Source organism: Ischnura elegans, chromosome 9 (assembly GCF_921293095.1).
Source record: "Ischnura elegans chromosome 9, ioIscEleg1.1, whole genome shotgun sequence".
In the NCBI taxonomy this organism is placed as follows: domain Eukaryota; kingdom Metazoa; phylum Arthropoda; class Insecta; order Odonata; family Coenagrionidae; genus Ischnura; species Ischnura elegans.
Genome location: NC_060254.1, coordinates 58,131,823 through 58,150,341, shown reverse-complemented (window position 1 = coordinate 58,150,341; position 18,519 = coordinate 58,131,823). Strand labels below are relative to the sequence as shown.

General features: G+C 36.8%; 3 protein-coding genes across 8 annotated transcripts in view; 1 reads left to right on the top strand and 2 right to left on the bottom strand.

Annotated features, from left to right (window-relative positions):
* LOC124165116 (sorting nexin-29) overlaps positions 1–9,449 on the bottom strand; it is a 36,948-nt gene extending 27,499 nt beyond the window's left edge. The window contains exons 1-6 of one of the 3 annotated variants that reach the window (XM_046542416.1): positions 8,988–9,449; positions 7,009–7,304; positions 4,094–4,158; positions 3,860–3,986; positions 3,126–3,253; positions 925–1,065 (exon numbers count right to left, since the gene is read on the bottom strand). In XM_046542416.1, coding sequence (XP_046398372.1) covers positions 925–1,065; positions 3,126–3,253; positions 3,860–3,986; positions 4,094–4,158; positions 7,009–7,298 — 751 coding nt within the window. In that variant the 5' untranslated portion in view covers positions 7,299–7,304; positions 8,988–9,449. Of the gene's footprint in view, positions 1–924; positions 1,066–3,125; positions 3,254–3,859; positions 3,987–4,093; positions 4,159–7,008; positions 7,305–7,385; positions 8,084–8,761; positions 8,820–8,987 lie in introns of those variants that run through there. The other 2 variants (XM_046542415.1, XM_046542417.1) reach the window with 2 other exon arrangements.
* Positions 9,450–9,542: 93 nt separating this feature from the next.
* On the top strand, positions 9,543–11,872 carry LOC124165117 (60S ribosomal protein L10). The gene is made up of 6 exons (XM_046542419.1): positions 9,543–9,567; positions 9,729–9,757; positions 9,933–10,131; positions 10,215–10,321; positions 10,404–10,566; positions 11,644–11,872. Exons 2-6 carry the CDS (start codon positions 9,735–9,737, stop codon positions 11,815–11,817), a joined length of 666 nt encoding a protein of 221 aa, XP_046398375.1. The 5' UTR covers positions 9,543–9,567; positions 9,729–9,734; the 3' UTR covers positions 11,818–11,872.
* Positions 11,873–15,234: 3,362 nt separating this feature from the next.
* LOC124166095 (E3 ubiquitin-protein ligase MGRN1) overlaps positions 15,235–18,519 on the bottom strand; it is a 46,103-nt gene continuing 42,818 nt past the window's right edge. For 3 of the 4 annotated variants that reach the window (XM_046543721.1, XM_046543722.1, XM_046543724.1), the window contains one exon: positions 15,235–15,730. In XM_046543721.1, the coding sequence (XP_046399677.1) occupies positions 15,671–15,730 (60 nt within the window). In that variant the 3' untranslated portion in view covers positions 15,235–15,670. The remainder of the gene's footprint in view (positions 15,731–18,519) is intronic. The other variant, XM_046543723.1, reaches the window with a different exon arrangement.

Genomic DNA, 18,519 nt, shown 5'->3' with positions numbered 1-18,519 from the left:
ATTTTTTTCCATGCACCAATTGCCCATGATGTATCCCCTTAATAGACAACTAGCCTATCATAATTTATCCACTGACTTTCTCTTAATTATTAAAAGTTGTGAACTGAGATCAGGGTTTCAGATCAGAAATTTTCTCAAAATTACAAAATGATAACTACTCCCAGCAGTGTTTTTAACCATAAAACATTTTTAGAAAAAGGCAGATTTCATTAAACTAACACTTCAGAGACATAGCAATATCCATAATAACAATGGCCATTTCAGTAAAAACCAAAGATGACTACAAATAAATATCAGCAGTATGCAAATGAAATTTTATAGCTTATATAATGGAACTTGTAATTTTCTGGAAATTGATAAAATATTTCCAGTTAAGGCAACATGGATACCACCCATTACCCTTCCAAAGCAAATTTCTAGTTACGTGCCTGGGTACATGGTAACATACAAAATTAGATGATCCATCTATTTTTCATAATTAGAGGGCTAAGGAGATAGAACTCATCCTAAGTTGGTATTTGGCCATTTAAACCTATGAATCGCCATATTACAGGAGTAATTTTTGCTCAGCAAATGGCAAAAGTGGGAGTTCAAGTGTTCTCCTAGCCTGAGAAGAGGAAACAATAAAAAGGTATGGTACTTGGCCTGAAACAATAAAGTTCACTGAGAAGAGGAGTTCAGGCGCTAACGACAGATTTCTGCTCAAGCATTCACGCGTGACCGAAAAATAAACCACTCATCGCATTTTAATCATCAGCATTAAAACTAGCCAAGAATAATCCATATCAGCAAGATTAATTCCGGCAATTTCAAGAAGTTAAGGAGGGGTAGAAGGCAAGTGATTCTAACGGAGGGAAGTGAAATATGGAACGGAGCTCTACTGCATGTAATAGCAAATTTTGACAAACATAAAAAAAACTTTACCAGCACTAGGAGCAGCAATAATGGGCTCCGAAGACAATGGCGAAGATGAGGAGAGGGGTGACAATGGCCCACTTTCATTCCACGATGGACGATCCATTGCTTCATTGTCAATGCCAATGGCAAACACAATTGAGGCCAGACCTACAGGAAAGAGAGAAATAAACAAACCTAACTCATTATCCTAAATTACACACATTTAAAATTATATATAAATTAACACTTGGTAATAAATGCAGAATACATATTTCAATACAGCTGCGTAAACAGTGATATAATTCGCAATATTTGTCATTGGAAAAAATAGTTCCCAACCTGGTATTGAACCATGGGCCTTTGGCTTTCAAGTAAGTGTGATCCTGGGGATTTTTTTCTCATTACATATAATACAGGATTGTTCTAGATGACAGATCCATTTTCAAAACTTAGTACGTATTTATTCAATTACAAATCCAAAATTATCAAGCTTTTTACCAATGAAAAGAGGAAGTTTCAAAGTTTTTCTTTGTGCGATGTCAGTTTAATTTAACAAATTTAATAATTTGTAATAACTAATTAGTTTTTAATAAATATTTAATAATTCAAAATGTGACCTGGCTCTGAACTTCTTGCCTCTGAGATATCCTCATTTCAAAGCCTGCAACTATTTCTAATGAGGTTATGTGAGGGTTGCTGTTTACATCCCAACTCTACCAACCACTCTGAATGATCTGCAAAACCAGATCATTACTGCCGTGCAATTGTTAACAGCAGATACGCTTTCATATGTTTGGGACGAGTTTGGCTACTGCATCGATGTTTGCTACGCAGCCAATGGTGGCCACATTGAACATTTATAACATATCCAGATACAAAATAATTATTATAAATTAATTAATTAATACAAAATATAAAATTTATTAATCTAAATTGATATCGCACATTATGAAAAACTTCGAAACTTCCTCTTTTCATTGATATAAAGCTTGTTCATTTCGGATTTGTGCTAAAATAAATATGTACAGTTTTGAAAATGGTTCCATAATTTAGAATAACCCTGCATTAAACTCCATTCATGGGGAAGAATTGAAATATTCTATATTTACAGCTAAGTGTGGATTGACCACTGGAATGAGGTTCACCATTGCAAGTGGCCTTTTGGAAGCCCATATTCCCAAGTGTTACATGTATGATACATGAGATGTGTTTTGATGATTTAGAAAAAACACGACGACCATATCTGCTGACCTAATAATGATCCCGAGGCATCAAAATACATCGTATTTTAAAAAAACTTAAGGGGACAGTACAAAAATTTTATGATTTACAATAAAATACTTTTCCACCACATTTCACTTAACCCTTTTGCTGCTTCAATAGATTTTTCATCGGTTCCATTATTTTGCCTATTATCCAGAAAAAAATGAATTGAATCATTCATTTGACGTCGCTGAATGTCGCCGCACGAATGGACGTAGTTCCGCTAGAATTTCGAGCAGATGACAGCACCTACGACCGAAGGGAGGGTTTTTCGAAAACGTAGATATTTACCCGCATGTCGTGTTGAAAGGAAAAGTTTATTGAAAGTCATGGAATATCCCCGCATGTCGCAGGCAATAACCATAATGTTTTTTGCGGGTATTCCCGCTTGTAGCAGCGAAAGGGTTAATACAATAATTTGATTCAAGCAAGATATGCATTTTCACAAAGTGAAAAAACTGTTTTCAAATAAAAAATGTAGCCATTTCTATAATGCTGAAAATATTGCTTATGATACAAAAGGTTGAAAAGACCAATATACATGGTGAATGATCATGCTAATGAGATCATTCGCAGAGTATAACGGAAAAATTTGCAAATGAACCGTCATGCGTATGATCATTTACTGAAAATTAGAACATATTCTATTTTGCTCACATGATCCTGTGAATGATCACGTGATCATTCAACATGATCATTCACCGTGTATAGCAGCCTTAATAAATAATTGGGAAAAAAAGTGAGGATTTTTTTAATGGGGCAAACCACTTTACACCAGTTTTCCGTAGCCAATCATAATATCCATCTTCCATAATGTAAAGTCACTCGTTTCCCTGCAAGTTCAACACCCAATCCCCATGCCTGTCCACCATGACATTACTCTTTTCCGTAATTCTGACATTACCATTCACAAACCAAAGAAAAAATGAGGAAAAATACATTTTGAAAGTGACGTGAATGCATACCAGCTGCAGCTGTGGGCAGGACACCTGCTCTCTCCTCATCTCGGATGAATGCCCATGAGTGATAGAATGCATCACTCAGAGATGCCGGAGCAGGCCATATCAAGGAATGAGAAATCCTCTCTAGAGATCTGAGATGAAATGAAAAGAGATTACCAAAAGCGAACTGTACAAGGCCAACAAAATCATAGAAGTTAAAATTCAACTAGCAATAAATTACTTTTGACTTCATAAGCAACAAGCTTCCTGACAAATACATATTCACAATGAGAAGAAAGTGTGATGATTTATTTTAGTCCCTGGTACCCCACTTGTTTTATTTTATTTTATTCCCAAACCTCCGAATACAGCTCTCCTAGGCCATTTTAAATCGGGGTATTCAACAGATTCAACAATGAAACGTACACGAACAACCATGCCCTGGATAAGGGGAACTTACTCAGGCGGGACTCGAACCCGCGACCTCATGTTTGGCAGGCGAGGACTTTACCCCGCCGCCACCGAGGCCGGCACTTGGAAGAAATTTCATAAAATTGGATAATTCCTTGGCACAAAAGACAAAAAACATGTTCACGGAAACTTGTCAATAGGTAATTCATCCATGAAAGAAGTTGTTTTATATCAAGTGATTATTACGTACTTAAGTATGCATAGCAATCGATACTAAAAGGAAAACATTGAGATGGAATTAATCTCAAGGACATAGCAAATGTTGGACGATGATTCTGTGCCATTACCTCTCATTTAAGGAAGAGCGCAGCCATGCTCTACCACGACCCACATCCGTAGTGACCCTTCGCAAGCATAATGCAAATCTCTCTTTCTCATGGTTTGTTAGCTGCTCACGAACATAAGGCCAAAACGCTGTAAAATAAAGTCAGTAAGAGCCATGGTTAGGGGATTTATACAGCAAATCTTAATCAGACCTTCTCAAAGAGAGAATCAAAGGCCTATGGCTATAGTTTGGTCACCTGGTGGTGATTCACTGCTGCCACGAACAAGATTGAGGCTGCTGGACACAATCTCGGTGACATGCCTGAAGTGCAAGCAAAATGAAAAGTATAGCATAGCACATAAAGTTGTACATATTTAATCTGGGGTGAATGAGAATCCTTCTTCCTCCACCCCAGGGCTCAACTTATACTCTAATTATACACAAAATACATATTGATGCATCAACCTTCTAGCTGCATTAAATAAAGGTCAACTTTTTCCAGAGAGATATCATAGAACAGCATTTAAAATGATACACAAAGATATCATACTGCCCACTTAATTTTATTTCACAAACTCTTCCACACATGTTTCGACTGGCTTACAGTCATCACCAGACTAAAATAATTCAATTCCAGACAGATATGCATATAAATCTTCTAAAAGTAATGGGAGGGGAAGGATCAGAAGGAAGAATATGGAGGAAAATGTTGGGGGGAGGAAGCATAGAAACACGGTTCAACATACAGAGACCATAAGACCAAATTCTGGACTTGTGTCATGTGATAAGATAAAAAAACTTTTTTGGGGAAGAGACTTAGGTTATAACTCAGTTAAGGGATTATATCGAAGATTGGGGAATGACTAACACGCTCATTTTTGTTTAATAAATCAAATTTCTCCCTTTTACTTTCTTCTATTTCCCACACTTTGGCCAAATCTAATCTAGTCCTTTTTCATGATAGTGAATAATTTTCACATCAAAATTTGAATCATGTTTTATTTTACATTAGGTGCTTGGCATGGTAAGATTTGGGGTCATGGTTCGCTAAGTGCCTTTTGTGTTCAAACAAACGAGTCAGAAAATTCATCCCTGTTTGGCTGACATAACAGGATAGCCCCCAGAGCAGAAAAATTCATGCATAATTCCCAGTTTTCCTGGGAAATTTTACAAAATTCCCGATTAATTCTGCTGCGATAGATAAGACTTTAAAAACAACCAAAATCAGTTCAATACTTTGAAATAATATTATATTTATTTATAAGGACAAGGAATGGATTAGTTAGCACACATTGTGCTTAAAATTTAAATTTATTGAACGCAATCCAAGATGTTGCTTCGGCCTCAAATGTTGATGGCGTTCTATTCTTCGCGTTTTTGAATCTCACTTGAGTCAATAGTACTAAGGTCTGTTCACTTTATCTTGGCGGGTGAGCTGGTGTGGCTTAACCGAGTTGGGGGTGAGAGGAGGGAAAGTTTATCTACACGTGACTTTCCCTCTTCCAATCAGCAGACAGTAGGCGTGGCCTAGCACTTCGGAATTTCAGTCGCTCTCAGACCTCCGTCGCGTCAACTTCGTGAATCTGCTAGCTGTGTTGCCAAATCTCGCGCGTTCTCTTGGTGTTCTTCGATTCTTCCATTTAAATCCAACTTATAACTTACTGTTCCTTATTCTTCCACATCAATCCTTTTACATCGCCTTTCCAGAAAATTTTTATTCACCTTTTGCATTCCCATCAGCACCGACTCCCTCCCTCCACCTATTCCCTCTCAGTACTTTTCCGATCCCTTTATTACCAAACCCTAACCCTTTTCCTCAACTCCGTATTTACTTTTGGGTATTACAACCTATATAGTTTTGTATACCTCTGATTTAAAAGATTAACATCCAAGCGTGTTCATTGAAGGCTCCGAAAGTGACTCCGAAAATTAAGACACTGACGGGAGGGAAGACGAGGAGGTTGATTTATTAGCCACACCGCTCCAGCAATAAGTGCAAAATAAATTATGTAATAAAATACCCGTCGTGCTACTTTTCTCCATTGTTTTTGCATCCTCATCCTCACGAATTCCCTTGCACTCCTCGTTTATAAGGATGTTACGCCTATGTATGCCTTTCACCAGCGGTCTCGCGTTTAGCGGACAATATCCTGGCTTCTGAGATGGGATTATCCTCAATCCCCTCTAAATAAGTAGCTATACATTGTATGCATTGTTTCGCCGCCAGGCCCAAAATATCTGTGGCCACGTATGAGTCACACCTTTTCAGTGGGACACTAGGGCGCCTGTGTACATTTGGCAACGTTAAGGTCGCTCCTGCTCTCTCTCTCTCGGTACTACCCCTTCCCCTTCAGTGAGGCCCCTCCCCCTTCAGCGAGGCCCTTCGAGAGTGTCCGGAATCTCACGAAAGCTGACCCGCAGAGATAAAATGAACAGATAATAGAAATTTCGAATCTGTTTTCTTTTCTGACAGTCAATGTTTCGATGAGGCTGTAAAAAAAATTCTATTAAGACACAGCACGTGAAATTACGGCAAACACATTTTCGGCCAGAAAACATGCGTTGAAGTGGCAAAATATTATGTGAAATGAATTTTAAATAAAATGTTTTGAAATTCCCCGGTCAAAGCAAAAATTCATAAATAATTCATGCATAATTCCAGGGACTAAAAATTCATGCACAATTCCCAATTATCCTGAGGGCCAATGGGAGGACCCCACCCACTTACAGACAGATTACAGGAATTTTGGATAATTTGGTGATATTGAATCATCAGCCAAAATCTACAAAACAAAATTATATAAAGTATGATCATAATTTTGTTGAATTTGACATCAAACACTGTAGAAATCAGTTAAATATTTACCCACATTCTTCCACCAGCACATACCACTTTCCATTAACAAGCCACCATAAATCCATTGGGGTTTAAGAGTGTAAATATATATCACTCAATCAGAGGAGGACCATAGTTACGACAAAATCCTTTGACTTGATTGGGATTCCAACCCAGAAGTCTTGATTTCTAATTAGGTATGCTACCACAAAAAGTCGATTGTAAGTCGAAGCCAATCGCCAGTTTACACAGTGCTTTTACACATTTAATCACTACTTTACAGATTACAAAGCATAGAGATGCATTTTCTAGTTCCAATTCCTCTGTTCACTCACCACAGGCCTTCAGCAGCACTTCTTTCTGGTGCCTTGCGCAGTCCATGGCTGAGAACCGCCTCGAGTGCAAGACACAGGTTGGCAACGCATGGCTCACTCTCAGTGGCAAGCTCCCGACGAGCACCAAAGCGAGCCTGACAAGCCTTCACCGCTCCCAGCAGCCCTTGCAAAATCGCCTCTCGCTCAGCCTCCTTCCCATTTGTGGCCTCGGCACCTTGGCTTACAGAGGACGTCTCTGGTTTGCTGCCCACAGATCCAGCTCTGGGCACTACAGCAGACATCATCTTCATGACGCACTACAGTACAAACGGGAACATTAGTTTCCAAACCTATCCAACTTCACGAAGAAATATGCACATGGAAAAAAAATGATAGACCTCTGAAACAGCAGAATAACATGCTCATCCAACAACCTTAAGGCCATGAGTTTGAATCCTGCCTCAGAGAGTTTATTTTACCCCTCAGGACTTGGATTTATATTATATCAAAAAAGTTTCCCAATACATTGAGCCGCATCACATTTGCCAGTAGACTACCTCAGTTTTTAATACCACTACAGCTTTAAGTTATTCCAAGACCTTGCTTGTGAAGATTTCAATTTGAAAACTCTAAAGTTACTTGCCATTAACCGAGATACATACATAACTTCTACTGTTTCTGGAAAAGCAAGTAAAAAACTAAATTTAAATAAAACATGAGAAATTGCACTCTCAGTACCCTATGATTTGAGTGATAAGTAAACAAATACACCTGCAACTATGTAACCTTGCTCCATACAAAAAAATATAGAAAACACACTTTGAAGTGCTCATAACTGGGCTGGAGAGTATAACAGATTGTTTTATTTTGTACAAGTGTAAGTAAATCGATTAATTAGATTACATGCTCCATGATCATTAAACACTAATGCACGTTATTCTTCAGAGGAGAGGTTTACAGGATACATCGACACTTCATCGGCCTTGAAAAGCAAGGTGCAATGCCTGCTATACTGTCATCTTCAACGATGGACACATGGTGCATAACCTGTAAACCACTCAGCTGAATATTCACCACACCGCAAAGCCTTCACAAGGATTTCATGTGCATTACTATTTTTATTTCCGCTGTTGCAGCGAGACATTGGATTAATATACAATGAGAGAGTAAGCTAAATTTTCAATTATAGCAACTATGGCGCCACTCCAACTGTTGGGAAACTTTTTGATCCATAGTATCAATGTGCTTGTCTATAAATAAATCAAAAGATGGGACTTGGTAGTCCTTAATTTAAAAGTGTGCATTAAGAAGACATTACTGCAACTTTTATCATGACCAAGAATATAATAGACTCCAAGTTTTAACACTTTGGCCAATCTTTAAGACAAAGTGAAAATGGACTTCTGAGCAGAGAATGAATTAAAGAAGTGATGGAATAGGTGGCAATGAAAACGGCTTTCTACATGCATTTTCTAATACAGCAAAGAATTAGTATAAGAAGCCCTGGAAATCCGTAGATTATTTCATTTTTCGTACAATAATAATTCTAATCCCAGAAACAATATGCTAGCTTTAATAATTACATATTAAGTCTAAGAAAGAGCTGAAACAGATATTTGCTGACAGTGATTCAAAGTAAAACAATAATAAATATAACCTGGATAGATAAGGTCTCTTTCTCACAACACTATTAAATTAACATCATCGCATTAAATTCCTCATGTTACACAGTGGTTAAACATTAAAATATTTATCAAAAAAGTGGACTACGCACATTATAGTCGATCATTTTTCATATACAACTACTCCGTTTAAACATTCCATGGAGTACAATACGTTTCCCCGGCATCCGAACCAATAAAACTACTGAAGATTAATACTGGGAGGCTGTACCCATACTCTAGAGATAAATGCGTGATTAATACGCATGTGATTAACCTTGACATACACTTCCATAAAGCGCCCACAAAGAAAGAGATAGTAAGAAGCTAAAAACTCACCACAGGCAACCAGACCCTGGCTCCTCAAATATTTCAGGATCCTAAGTTTAGCAAGGGTCACGCGAAGTTCAACAAATACACAATGAAATTTTTCGGAGACATACTTTGATACTTCAACGAACATAGGACACAGTTCACTATTTCCATTTTCCTGGTAGGTAAAACACAAAACAATCTAAACTGAACTGAAAATATTACTTCGCTGCTATCCAAACTATATTACATGACAATATCAACATAAATAAGTCTTCAACCTAAATATTTTCCTTGGCAAGTTAGGGTCCCACATGATATTTAATCGACGGGTAACATTAAATCTTCCGATGACAAACTTTACATCTGTAATACTTGGCATATAAATTAATTTTCAGCAACTATCGTCTGAAAACACTTCTTTAATTACATAATTACATTAAACTAAATATTACTTCTTTAAACGAATGAAGCACAGAGATCGAAACTACGCATTTTCGAATAACTGCGCTCTCTTGTTAATCGATTCATGGATTCAAGGTCGAGGAAAGTTGTCGGAAATGCTTACGATTCGATACTAATTCGACCTTAACGTCTCTTCCGGAAGGTACGTGGATCGCGCATGTGGTAACACATGGGAAACTTTTCATTTATCTGCCTTTATTTTTTACATCATCGTTAGAATATTATTATTTTTCCTGCAACAATAACTTAAATGCATCCAAAAGTGCGTATTTAGTAATATTTGGTGTTTTCATTGTTTAACAGGTCAAGATGGGTAGGCGACCAGCGAGATGGTGAGTTCTGTCTTTTAACTTGTTTTAGTTTAAGTTTCATTCTCTTATGGCCTTTTATCTTGCTTTTATTCTATTTTAAGTACTTTCATATTGTCGTTAGTTCCATTGAAAGTCGGAGCATGTAAATATGATTTACCAAGCGTCTAGTTGTTCTAACGGGTGGTTATTGTTACAGCTATCGCTACTGCAAAAACAAACCTTATCCTAAGTCAAGGTTTTGTAGAGGTGTTCCTGACCCAAAAATTAGGATCTTTGACTTGGGGAAGAAGAAAGCCCGCGTAGAAGATTTCCCCCTGTGTGTCCATTTAGTTTCTGACGAGTATGAACAGCTTTCCTCCGAAGCTCTTGAAGCGGGACGTATCTGTGCTAATAAGGTAAAAAGTTTTAAAGGTGTGCTCATACGTAAGTGTAATAAGTTTCGTTCTGTACACTAAGGTATTTTATTCTTTAATTTTAGTACATGGTGAAGAATTGCGGCAAGGATCAGTTTCACATTCGCATGCGGCTTCACCCTTTCCATGTCATCAGAATCAATAAGATGTTGTCCTGTGCTGGAGCCGATAGGTAACTATTTATTCGATAGTTTAAACGTTGAATGTTTTACTTTTGGCCCAGACTTCGGTGTCTTACGAGCATCTCATTTCAGGCTCCAAACAGGGATGCGTGGTGCGTTTGGGAAGCCACAAGGAACCGTTGCTCGTGTCCACATTGGTCAGCCCATTATGAGTGTTAGGTCATCCGATAGGCATAAGGCTGCCGTCGTTGAGGCACTTAGGCGAGCCAAGTTCAAGTTCCCTGGCCGTCAGAAGGTGAGTTTAATGTGTTGGTAATTTGAAGGGTGAAGAAGGCGGCCTAATGGTAATGTCATTTTGTCGCTGATACTGCCCTCCTAGATAAAAAGTTGCGTGAGAACATCCATACCTGTTAAAGATATCAGGTGCGGCTACATCACGTAATACATGCCTAATCTTGCATGGGGGATTTCCCTGTATTCAAGGGTCAATGTTACTTGGTCTGGTTTCCTTATTTCTATTTCGTTGAGAGATTTTATTTTCAAGTGTTGTTTTTTAGCCAATGTCACTCAGTAGTAATGCTCTTCGAAATACAATGGCAAGTATTTCTTCGTGTTGAACTCGTATTCTCTCAGCTTTTCTCGAAATCCGTAAATGAACTCTCATGACTCTGTTAGTGTCAACCTCCCTCTCAATTTTTGGAGGAAAATGAGAGGCAATATGCATTCTTGCATCTTTTTGGAGGGAATTCTCTAATCTGTATTCCTTGAGTGAACTGTCAGTCCCTGGAACAGGAACTAACTTGAGTTCCTGTATTGAAGCATCAGGAGATCTTATTGCAACGAGGCTTTTACATTCTCCACTTCTTTCTCTGTACAGAATAGGTAATAGTAGTCTTGCGCTACAGTTATTACTAAATAATTTTACGTGCAATCTTTGTGATTATGGGTTTATTAGTATCATGTTTGTGATGAGTTTTCCTGGAGGCAAGAATAATATGTAAATGAGAAGTTCGGGCGTAGTTCTGGTTTTGATTCAATACTTCGGGCCTTGTTGATTGTTAGCATTTTCTGTTGTGGCGTCAGGGCTATGGTCTTGCCTTACACACTTATTGGTATTTATATGTATTCATACAGTACTAGGTTGTGTTCCACTACCTGGACTGGTTGAAATACTTCTGTGCCATTATTGTAGTAACTCCTGCTTCCATAATGTATATTATATATCTTCTGTTGGGACTTGGAGAATTAGTATTTATGGAATAATGCTTGTATAAAATTACTAAGTTTAAGCCTTAACGTCTCACTGATATAGATTCAGTTTTTAGAGCATTTTCTTACTCGGTGTTATTGATTTTTTTCTCTGTTTTGTCAGATTTATGTGTCCAAGAAGTGGGGATTCACGAAATATGAGCGGGAAGAGTATGAACAGCTGAAGAATGATGGGCGCCTGGAGCAGGATGGGTGCAATGTGAAATATCGCCCAGAGCATGGCCCTCTTGCAGTCTGGAAGAAGGTTCAGTTGGAGTTGGCCCAGGTCGCTGCATAATAAATCCTTCATTTGCCTCTGTGAAAATTTTGCAATAAACTGGCTTTATTGTGAATTGTTTTCTTCATTAATCCCCCAGATATTATATCAAGTATGACCTAAGTAGTTATATCTGAAAATGTGGTAAATCCGGAGGTCTTGTGTGTGTAACAACTGTATGTGTGATGGGGATCCAAATTCTTTCCTGTTTTAAACTCCTGTGGACATTCACAGTGCTACCAGCCATGCATATAACTGCATCTCAAATGGATACTAGGGTTCATTGAACTGTGGTCATTGGCAATACTTCTTGTGTAGCTAATCCATATAAACTTTAGTCCTGATTAATGTATGGTAGGGTGTAAGGATAATAACTGAAACCCATGGAATGAATGTTTAGTGCATGTGAGGAAAGAGTAAATTGTTTAAATTTTTAGAAATACTTATGCACCCTGTGCTGAGAAAATTGCCCATTGTTTTATTTCCTTTGGAAGTATAGGTCTACTTCGGTTAAGTATAGAAATGACTCTTGAAGTGTGGATAGAATGTTGAAAGTTAAGATAAACATAACAGAAGAATTCTCAACTCTGCCTTACCACAAATGAACACTGGTTCACAGAGATCACCACTTACGCTGCTGATGGGCAAGTTGGCCTTCACAAAGAAGTGAGCTACCCTGGACTTTTGGCCAAAATTTATATTCATGATTATTATTGATAAAATAACTCGGAGTATCAGTCAAATGTATATGATGCAAGAAAGTTGTTAGCTAATGTTTCAGTTTATCTAAAACTATCATCAGGGCTCAGCTTTGCACATATTTATTGATTATATACCAATGAATATGTGCAAAGCTAAGCCCTGATGATAGTTTTAAATAAACTGAAACGTTGGCTAACAACTTTTTTGCATCATATACATTTGACCTATACTCCAAGAATTATTTTATCATTAATTGTGGTCAAGATAAGAGGAGAAAAAAATTAAATATTCATGATTATGTGATTGATCAAATTCATAACTTTTCAACGCTATTCCTCCGAATTGCAAATGTGCTGTACTGCAAAATATTGGGGCAGAAGTAGATTATTTTGCAGGAATTTGTGACCATATAGTGCAACTGAAGTGGTAACGGAAAACGACCACCTATGATGGAATGGGCCCCCTTGGTATAATTTCCATTACATTTAATATAACTAATTGGAAGTATTAACATAAATTTTACTATGCTAGGTGAAAAACTAGCCAGGATGTGGTGAACACATTTAATGCACGCCTGACTTTCATTAAAATCATCAAAATCTGCCGATAAAATAGGAGGTTTCTATGCCACAACTTCGTTCAAGCACTGCTTTTTACAACACTGTTCGAAAGAAGCTTGCTGATGGTTACATACACAATTGGGAGATGCGGAAGTGGATATTAGTCGGGTACAGAGTCAGAGAGAAGGCTTCGGACCTAATTGGCAGATTGACATGCTCCACACTGAATGTGTTAATGGGGGTTGAGAAATCCACTTTGGTTAATTTTTGGACCTAAGGGAATTCTCTCCTTGTGAAAAATTTAAGCAATCTAACACAAATATTTAGTACATATTTTGTTGGAGTAGATGTAACTTGGTGTAAAATACTTCATCTTGCTAAAATTTCCCTGATTTGTAATGATGTTGATAATGCCAGTCCCTTCCTAAACATAACATTTTTTGCCAAAATTTGTACCTTGTAATGACTAGCATAGCTGCTACCAGAGTCAAAATTATGAACAGGTGATGAAATTTTTAAAATTTATATTATTTTCATTTTGGATACAATGCAATGGATGACTATGTTAGACTTATAAGGGTAAAATTATATGTGATAAACTTTCATATTATTCACTATCCTATTAATGCCTAACAGATGACTATATGGATAAGAGCACCCTTGTTTTGGAAATATGTATTACCACACACATGGGAAGGGCTAGATGCATCCCTGTCAGAAAAAAATTAAATTGGGGTGACAGCGTTTCACACAGCACTGGCAATCCTTACCAGCATTACCTATAATACCATCAGAGATAAGGCTTACATTAAGTTCAAGGAAAGCTACATATATATAAAAACTTGCAATCAGAGGAAGCCCTCCTGAAGTATGGATCCTTCTGAGAGTTGGTGGCCCCAGTCAAATTCCCTTTGTCCATGGATAGTACAGAGTAAGTGCAAAACTTAAGATTTTAGAGAGATCATATAAGATCTAAGTGACAAAATATTATTTAACCAGGGTGTAAATAAAAAATAATAAAATTCAATGAATGCGTACTCAATGCGGTAGTTTCCCTCATCAAAGAAAACAAAAGGCATTGATTACGATTCGTTACCCACCATTAGTGTATTCTTAACATTAAAATTATTAGGTTTCAGAAATCCCAGTTTAGACAAATGTTAATGATCATTTAACCTAATTTGAAAAAGGCCAGATTGGCGGCCATGCAATGCCACTCCACGTGATGTCACAGAGACCTAGATGTTATACGAGTACATAGTCAGGAGTTTTAATCGTCTGAGATTACCAATGCATGCATGTGGCACAGAGCTCAGGGAAACTGTCTTAATAATCACCTATTAAAACTGGCTATGGTCGGAAAGTTTCCTTCGTTTGATAGGGTATTAATAATCCTTATTTAAGCCGTGCTACCTGCTAGCAGCCTGCATTGTATCGGGGCTCATAGCCTCGTACCAATGTGGCCTCACGGCGACAGCTGGAACCAAAATTATGTCACACAGGCCTAGCTGTATGCTTTTCCTAGCATTCATACTAGGCGTAGCTTACTTTTCACGCGCTTGAAAATGTTCACTTTTCATTTCATCGCAAAAAATAGATATCGTCATTTACAAATCTAAAAGTGTGAAATAAGTACTCCAAGAGTAATGATCTTTCAATTTAAGGAAATTAAAAAATGTAGGAAACCACCCTTATCTGAGTTTCCAAGGCAATTTTAGAGATTTCCAGGTCACATGGTTACCCACTTGATTTTCTTAATGTTTAATGTATATTACAGACTTTTCCCAATTATATTGGTTGTGTAATTTAAAAATTATAATAAAATAAACAAGGAGCAAAGTATAACAATATAAAGAGTAGTTTCAATGGTATAGACATATTAGAGTGATTAGATAACCCATGGTGAAATGGACAGATGAAAGGAAGCGATTAAGAACTATATGTACTTGGAGAATATAAGGAGGGCAGACTGCCTGTGGAAGGAGTGGGTAGCCACTAAACAAGGCAGGGATCCTAAAAATGGTGTTAGAGGAAAGAATGAAGAGTAGGCAAGAAAGGTAAAGGTTGAGAAAAGGATTAGTAGATGGAGTGAAACTGAATAGGCCTTTTTATGAATTGAAGTCAGTCACAGCATTTACACACAATCAATAAATGTCCAGAATTCAAAAACAGGAAATACTGGGAAATGGATTCATCATTTATTGCCATTGAATGGCACAATACACTTCTAGATAGCAAGTACGGGCTTGTATAAGTAAGGATGCATAAATATTTAACAAATATTATGAGTGATTTATGGTACAATTATTACATATCAAATGTTTAAAATCCTACCTACATATTTACAAAAAAATGTAAACACATACACTAGCAAAATTAAGATCACATTATAAACTGAAATCAAAATTGTTCATGGAGTCAATAAATCACAGCAAGAAATACCTCCACTTCTATCCTCTGCACCTCTTGAGTACACTTCAATACTTCGTCAGCATCAACAACTATGGTAATCCTGTACAAAATTGTCCAATGGGTGCTACGATGACTGAATGCCACACGCTTCCCATCAATCTTAATCCGAAGTTGAGATTGGCCATAGCTCAAGTTCCTATTTACAATTTGGATGCTTGCAGAGCCGTTGTCTCCTCAGCGGTAGACTCCGACATATCCTCCTGAGGGAAATGCATTAAGTCCCCAATTAGGAAACAGAGACAAAAGTAAACAATATTTGCCCAAAGTTGACATTCCCCAATTTTCACATCACCACAGCAAAGAACCAACATCATTCTCTTAAGGTAGTTTGAGCGAGATAGATCCGTAGTCACAACAGCGACTGTATCTTCTCAAAATTTACAAATATCAAGAGTTGTTAAGGTTTTTGATACAATTTTATAATTTTTTGTCGGGAAAATATTTGCTTCAGTTGCTTATTTTTCTCGGTAATGAACAAAATATAGGTATTTTAAACTCTATCTTGACTTATTACCAAAGGTACCAACGGTACTTTTAGTAATATAATAATAAGTTTCCTTAATATAGTATGGACTTAATCCCGACTTGGAGTACGATATCCTGGCATCTGAAATGTTCAAACATAAAACTATAAGGGTTACTTATATTAGAAAGCAATTTTAAAGCATTGTATCGCAAGAAATGACATATGTCAAAGAGACGTTCGACTTGGCAACAACGTCAAATTTGAGGAAATTTTTTTTTGAAGATAGGGCCTACTAAACATGGGGGAGTTCTACAAATAATATACATGTGTCACTTTAGCAGAGTGCATAGCATTGATGAGTGTGCGCAAAGAAGCTGATTATAACACAAACACAGGGTTCGCACCATCTTTCCATTTTCAACTTGCCTGTCTTTTCCCTGATTTCCAGTTTGATTTTTTTGGAATTTCCCTGACCTATCACTGAAAAAGTACAAGTAAATGGATTTAGTTTGACACACAACTCCGCTCCAATCAATAAGTCTTCTTATACATACTAACATTTTCCTATTTTTTACACTGTTGTATGTAACTCAAGGCCTTCATTTGCCATTCACAATTCCTACTTTTCCTTCCAAAATACTATTTTTACAGCTGCACTTTTTATAAAAATGATTTTAACATAAATTTATTACACGTGCACTTATAAATGTTACATCTATTAAATTGATGAAAACGGACCTTTCGTCAAAGATACTATGACATTGATATGTGAATAAGTGATTACCTAGATCAGTCAGGAAAATTATATGCATCAGCACTGAGGTAGTAGGTGCTGTCATATGCTGTTGATGTTAATTGATAATGGTATATCTTACTCCAGGGGAAAGAAAAGATACATAAATTATTTATAAATAGAATTCCCATATTTATAAACTTCTAATCATAACAAGCAATGAGAAGAAAATCTTTGAATACAGAGATGAGAAGAGATTACTCCCAGGTTTAACTTCTGACCTGTTTAATGAATTTTATTTTCAAATTGGCTTTCATTGCAATTTACAGCTTCTGGCTTGACAGTATGTATGTAATTAACGAAACCCTAGATGAATTCAATCACACAACATTAGGTATGAGTCGTCCTCATATTTATTAGTACATACTGTAAGTCAAACATACATCAACAGGAAAAATAAATTCTTAAGGACAGAATTGTGAACCTCCAAAATTTAACTACAGGTAAATAGTCAAAATCATGTGTCTACGCCAGGGGCAGATCCAGGATTTCTTTCTGGGGGGGCACAAGGATACCTCATAATGCAAAACGAATGCAATGATAATGGGGCTTTATTAAAATCTTCCGTATTTTTTAAGGTTCTGGGGGGGGAGGGGGGGGCAGTGCCCCCGTGTCCCCCCCCCCTACATCCGCCTATGGTCTACGCTAATAAATGTAAATGCGGATTGATATCATACTTTACAATTAGTACTACAAATAATCCATATGAAAAGCTGCAAGATTTTTAAATTATGGTAACTTTAGCTGAGGTTACTCTCAAAAGTAAACTACATAGCTGATTTTCATGGTTAAATAAAAAACACAGTACTATTCCACAACCTTATATTTTGCAGTCTACTAGTTTCAACGTTACAACGTCATTATCAAGACTAACAGTTAGTCTTGATAATGACGTTGTAACGTTGAAACTAGTAGACTGAAAAATATAAGGTTGTGGAATAGTACTGTGTTTTTTATTTAACCATGAATATCTCTTCGTTCCACCAAGTAACACCTAAATCTGTTGATTTTATTTACATAGCTGATTATTAAAACATTAAGGTCCTCATTCGTATCAGGTATATAAACATATTCTGACAGCCGAATTTCAAAATAATTACCATAGGATTTAATTAAATGTAATATTCAGGGAAAATTCGTATGATTAAATGATCATGGTTTTAACCTCATTACCAAAAACCACCATTAACCCTTAAATAACTGATTTTTATATAATGTACAACCTATAATATCGGGACTTATTTATTACTTCTACTCAAAACTACTTTAAAAGTAGCAAGTTGAGTGCAGAAAATATCACATGGCATACATTTTTGGTCCATCTTTCCACTTACAGTCTACATTCCACCAGTTATAACAAAAGATACAGAGCCAGTCAACCAAATAGCTCTGATGCAGGTAAAGATTAGGTCAATGTTCTACAGTCAATATATATAAATAGAAGATAAATCTTAAAGAAAGTGATAGCCTTGGAATAACAATTGTCTGACCAACTACTACATTACAATGAATCACTGAGAAAAGTTGCGATGGCATGTGATTAAGATGAAGAAAAACAGCAGTTTGCAGGCAACTGTAAAGTGATGATGGTGACTAAAGAAAGGCAAAATTTGTACTGAGGCAATTGATTCAATAAATTAAGCTTCTAAAGCTACATTCAAGGGTGATAATAATGGAGAAGTTAAGGTAAAAGTGAATAACATGAGGGGATGACTATGAGAAAAAATAGC

Excerpts from the sequence above, each read along its gene's own strand:
- LOC124165117 (XM_046542419.1), top strand. The coding sequence starts at position 9,735 with ATGGGTAGGCGACCAGCGAGATG. Across the intron at positions 9,758-9,932 it reads GGTAGGCGACCAGCGAGATG|CTATCGCTACTGCAAAAACA; the intron begins GTGAGTTCTGTC and ends TTATTGTTACAG. Across the intron at positions 10,567-11,643 it reads AGTTCCCTGGCCGTCAGAAG|ATTTATGTGTCCAAGAAGTG; the intron begins GTGAGTTTAATG and ends CTGTTTTGTCAG.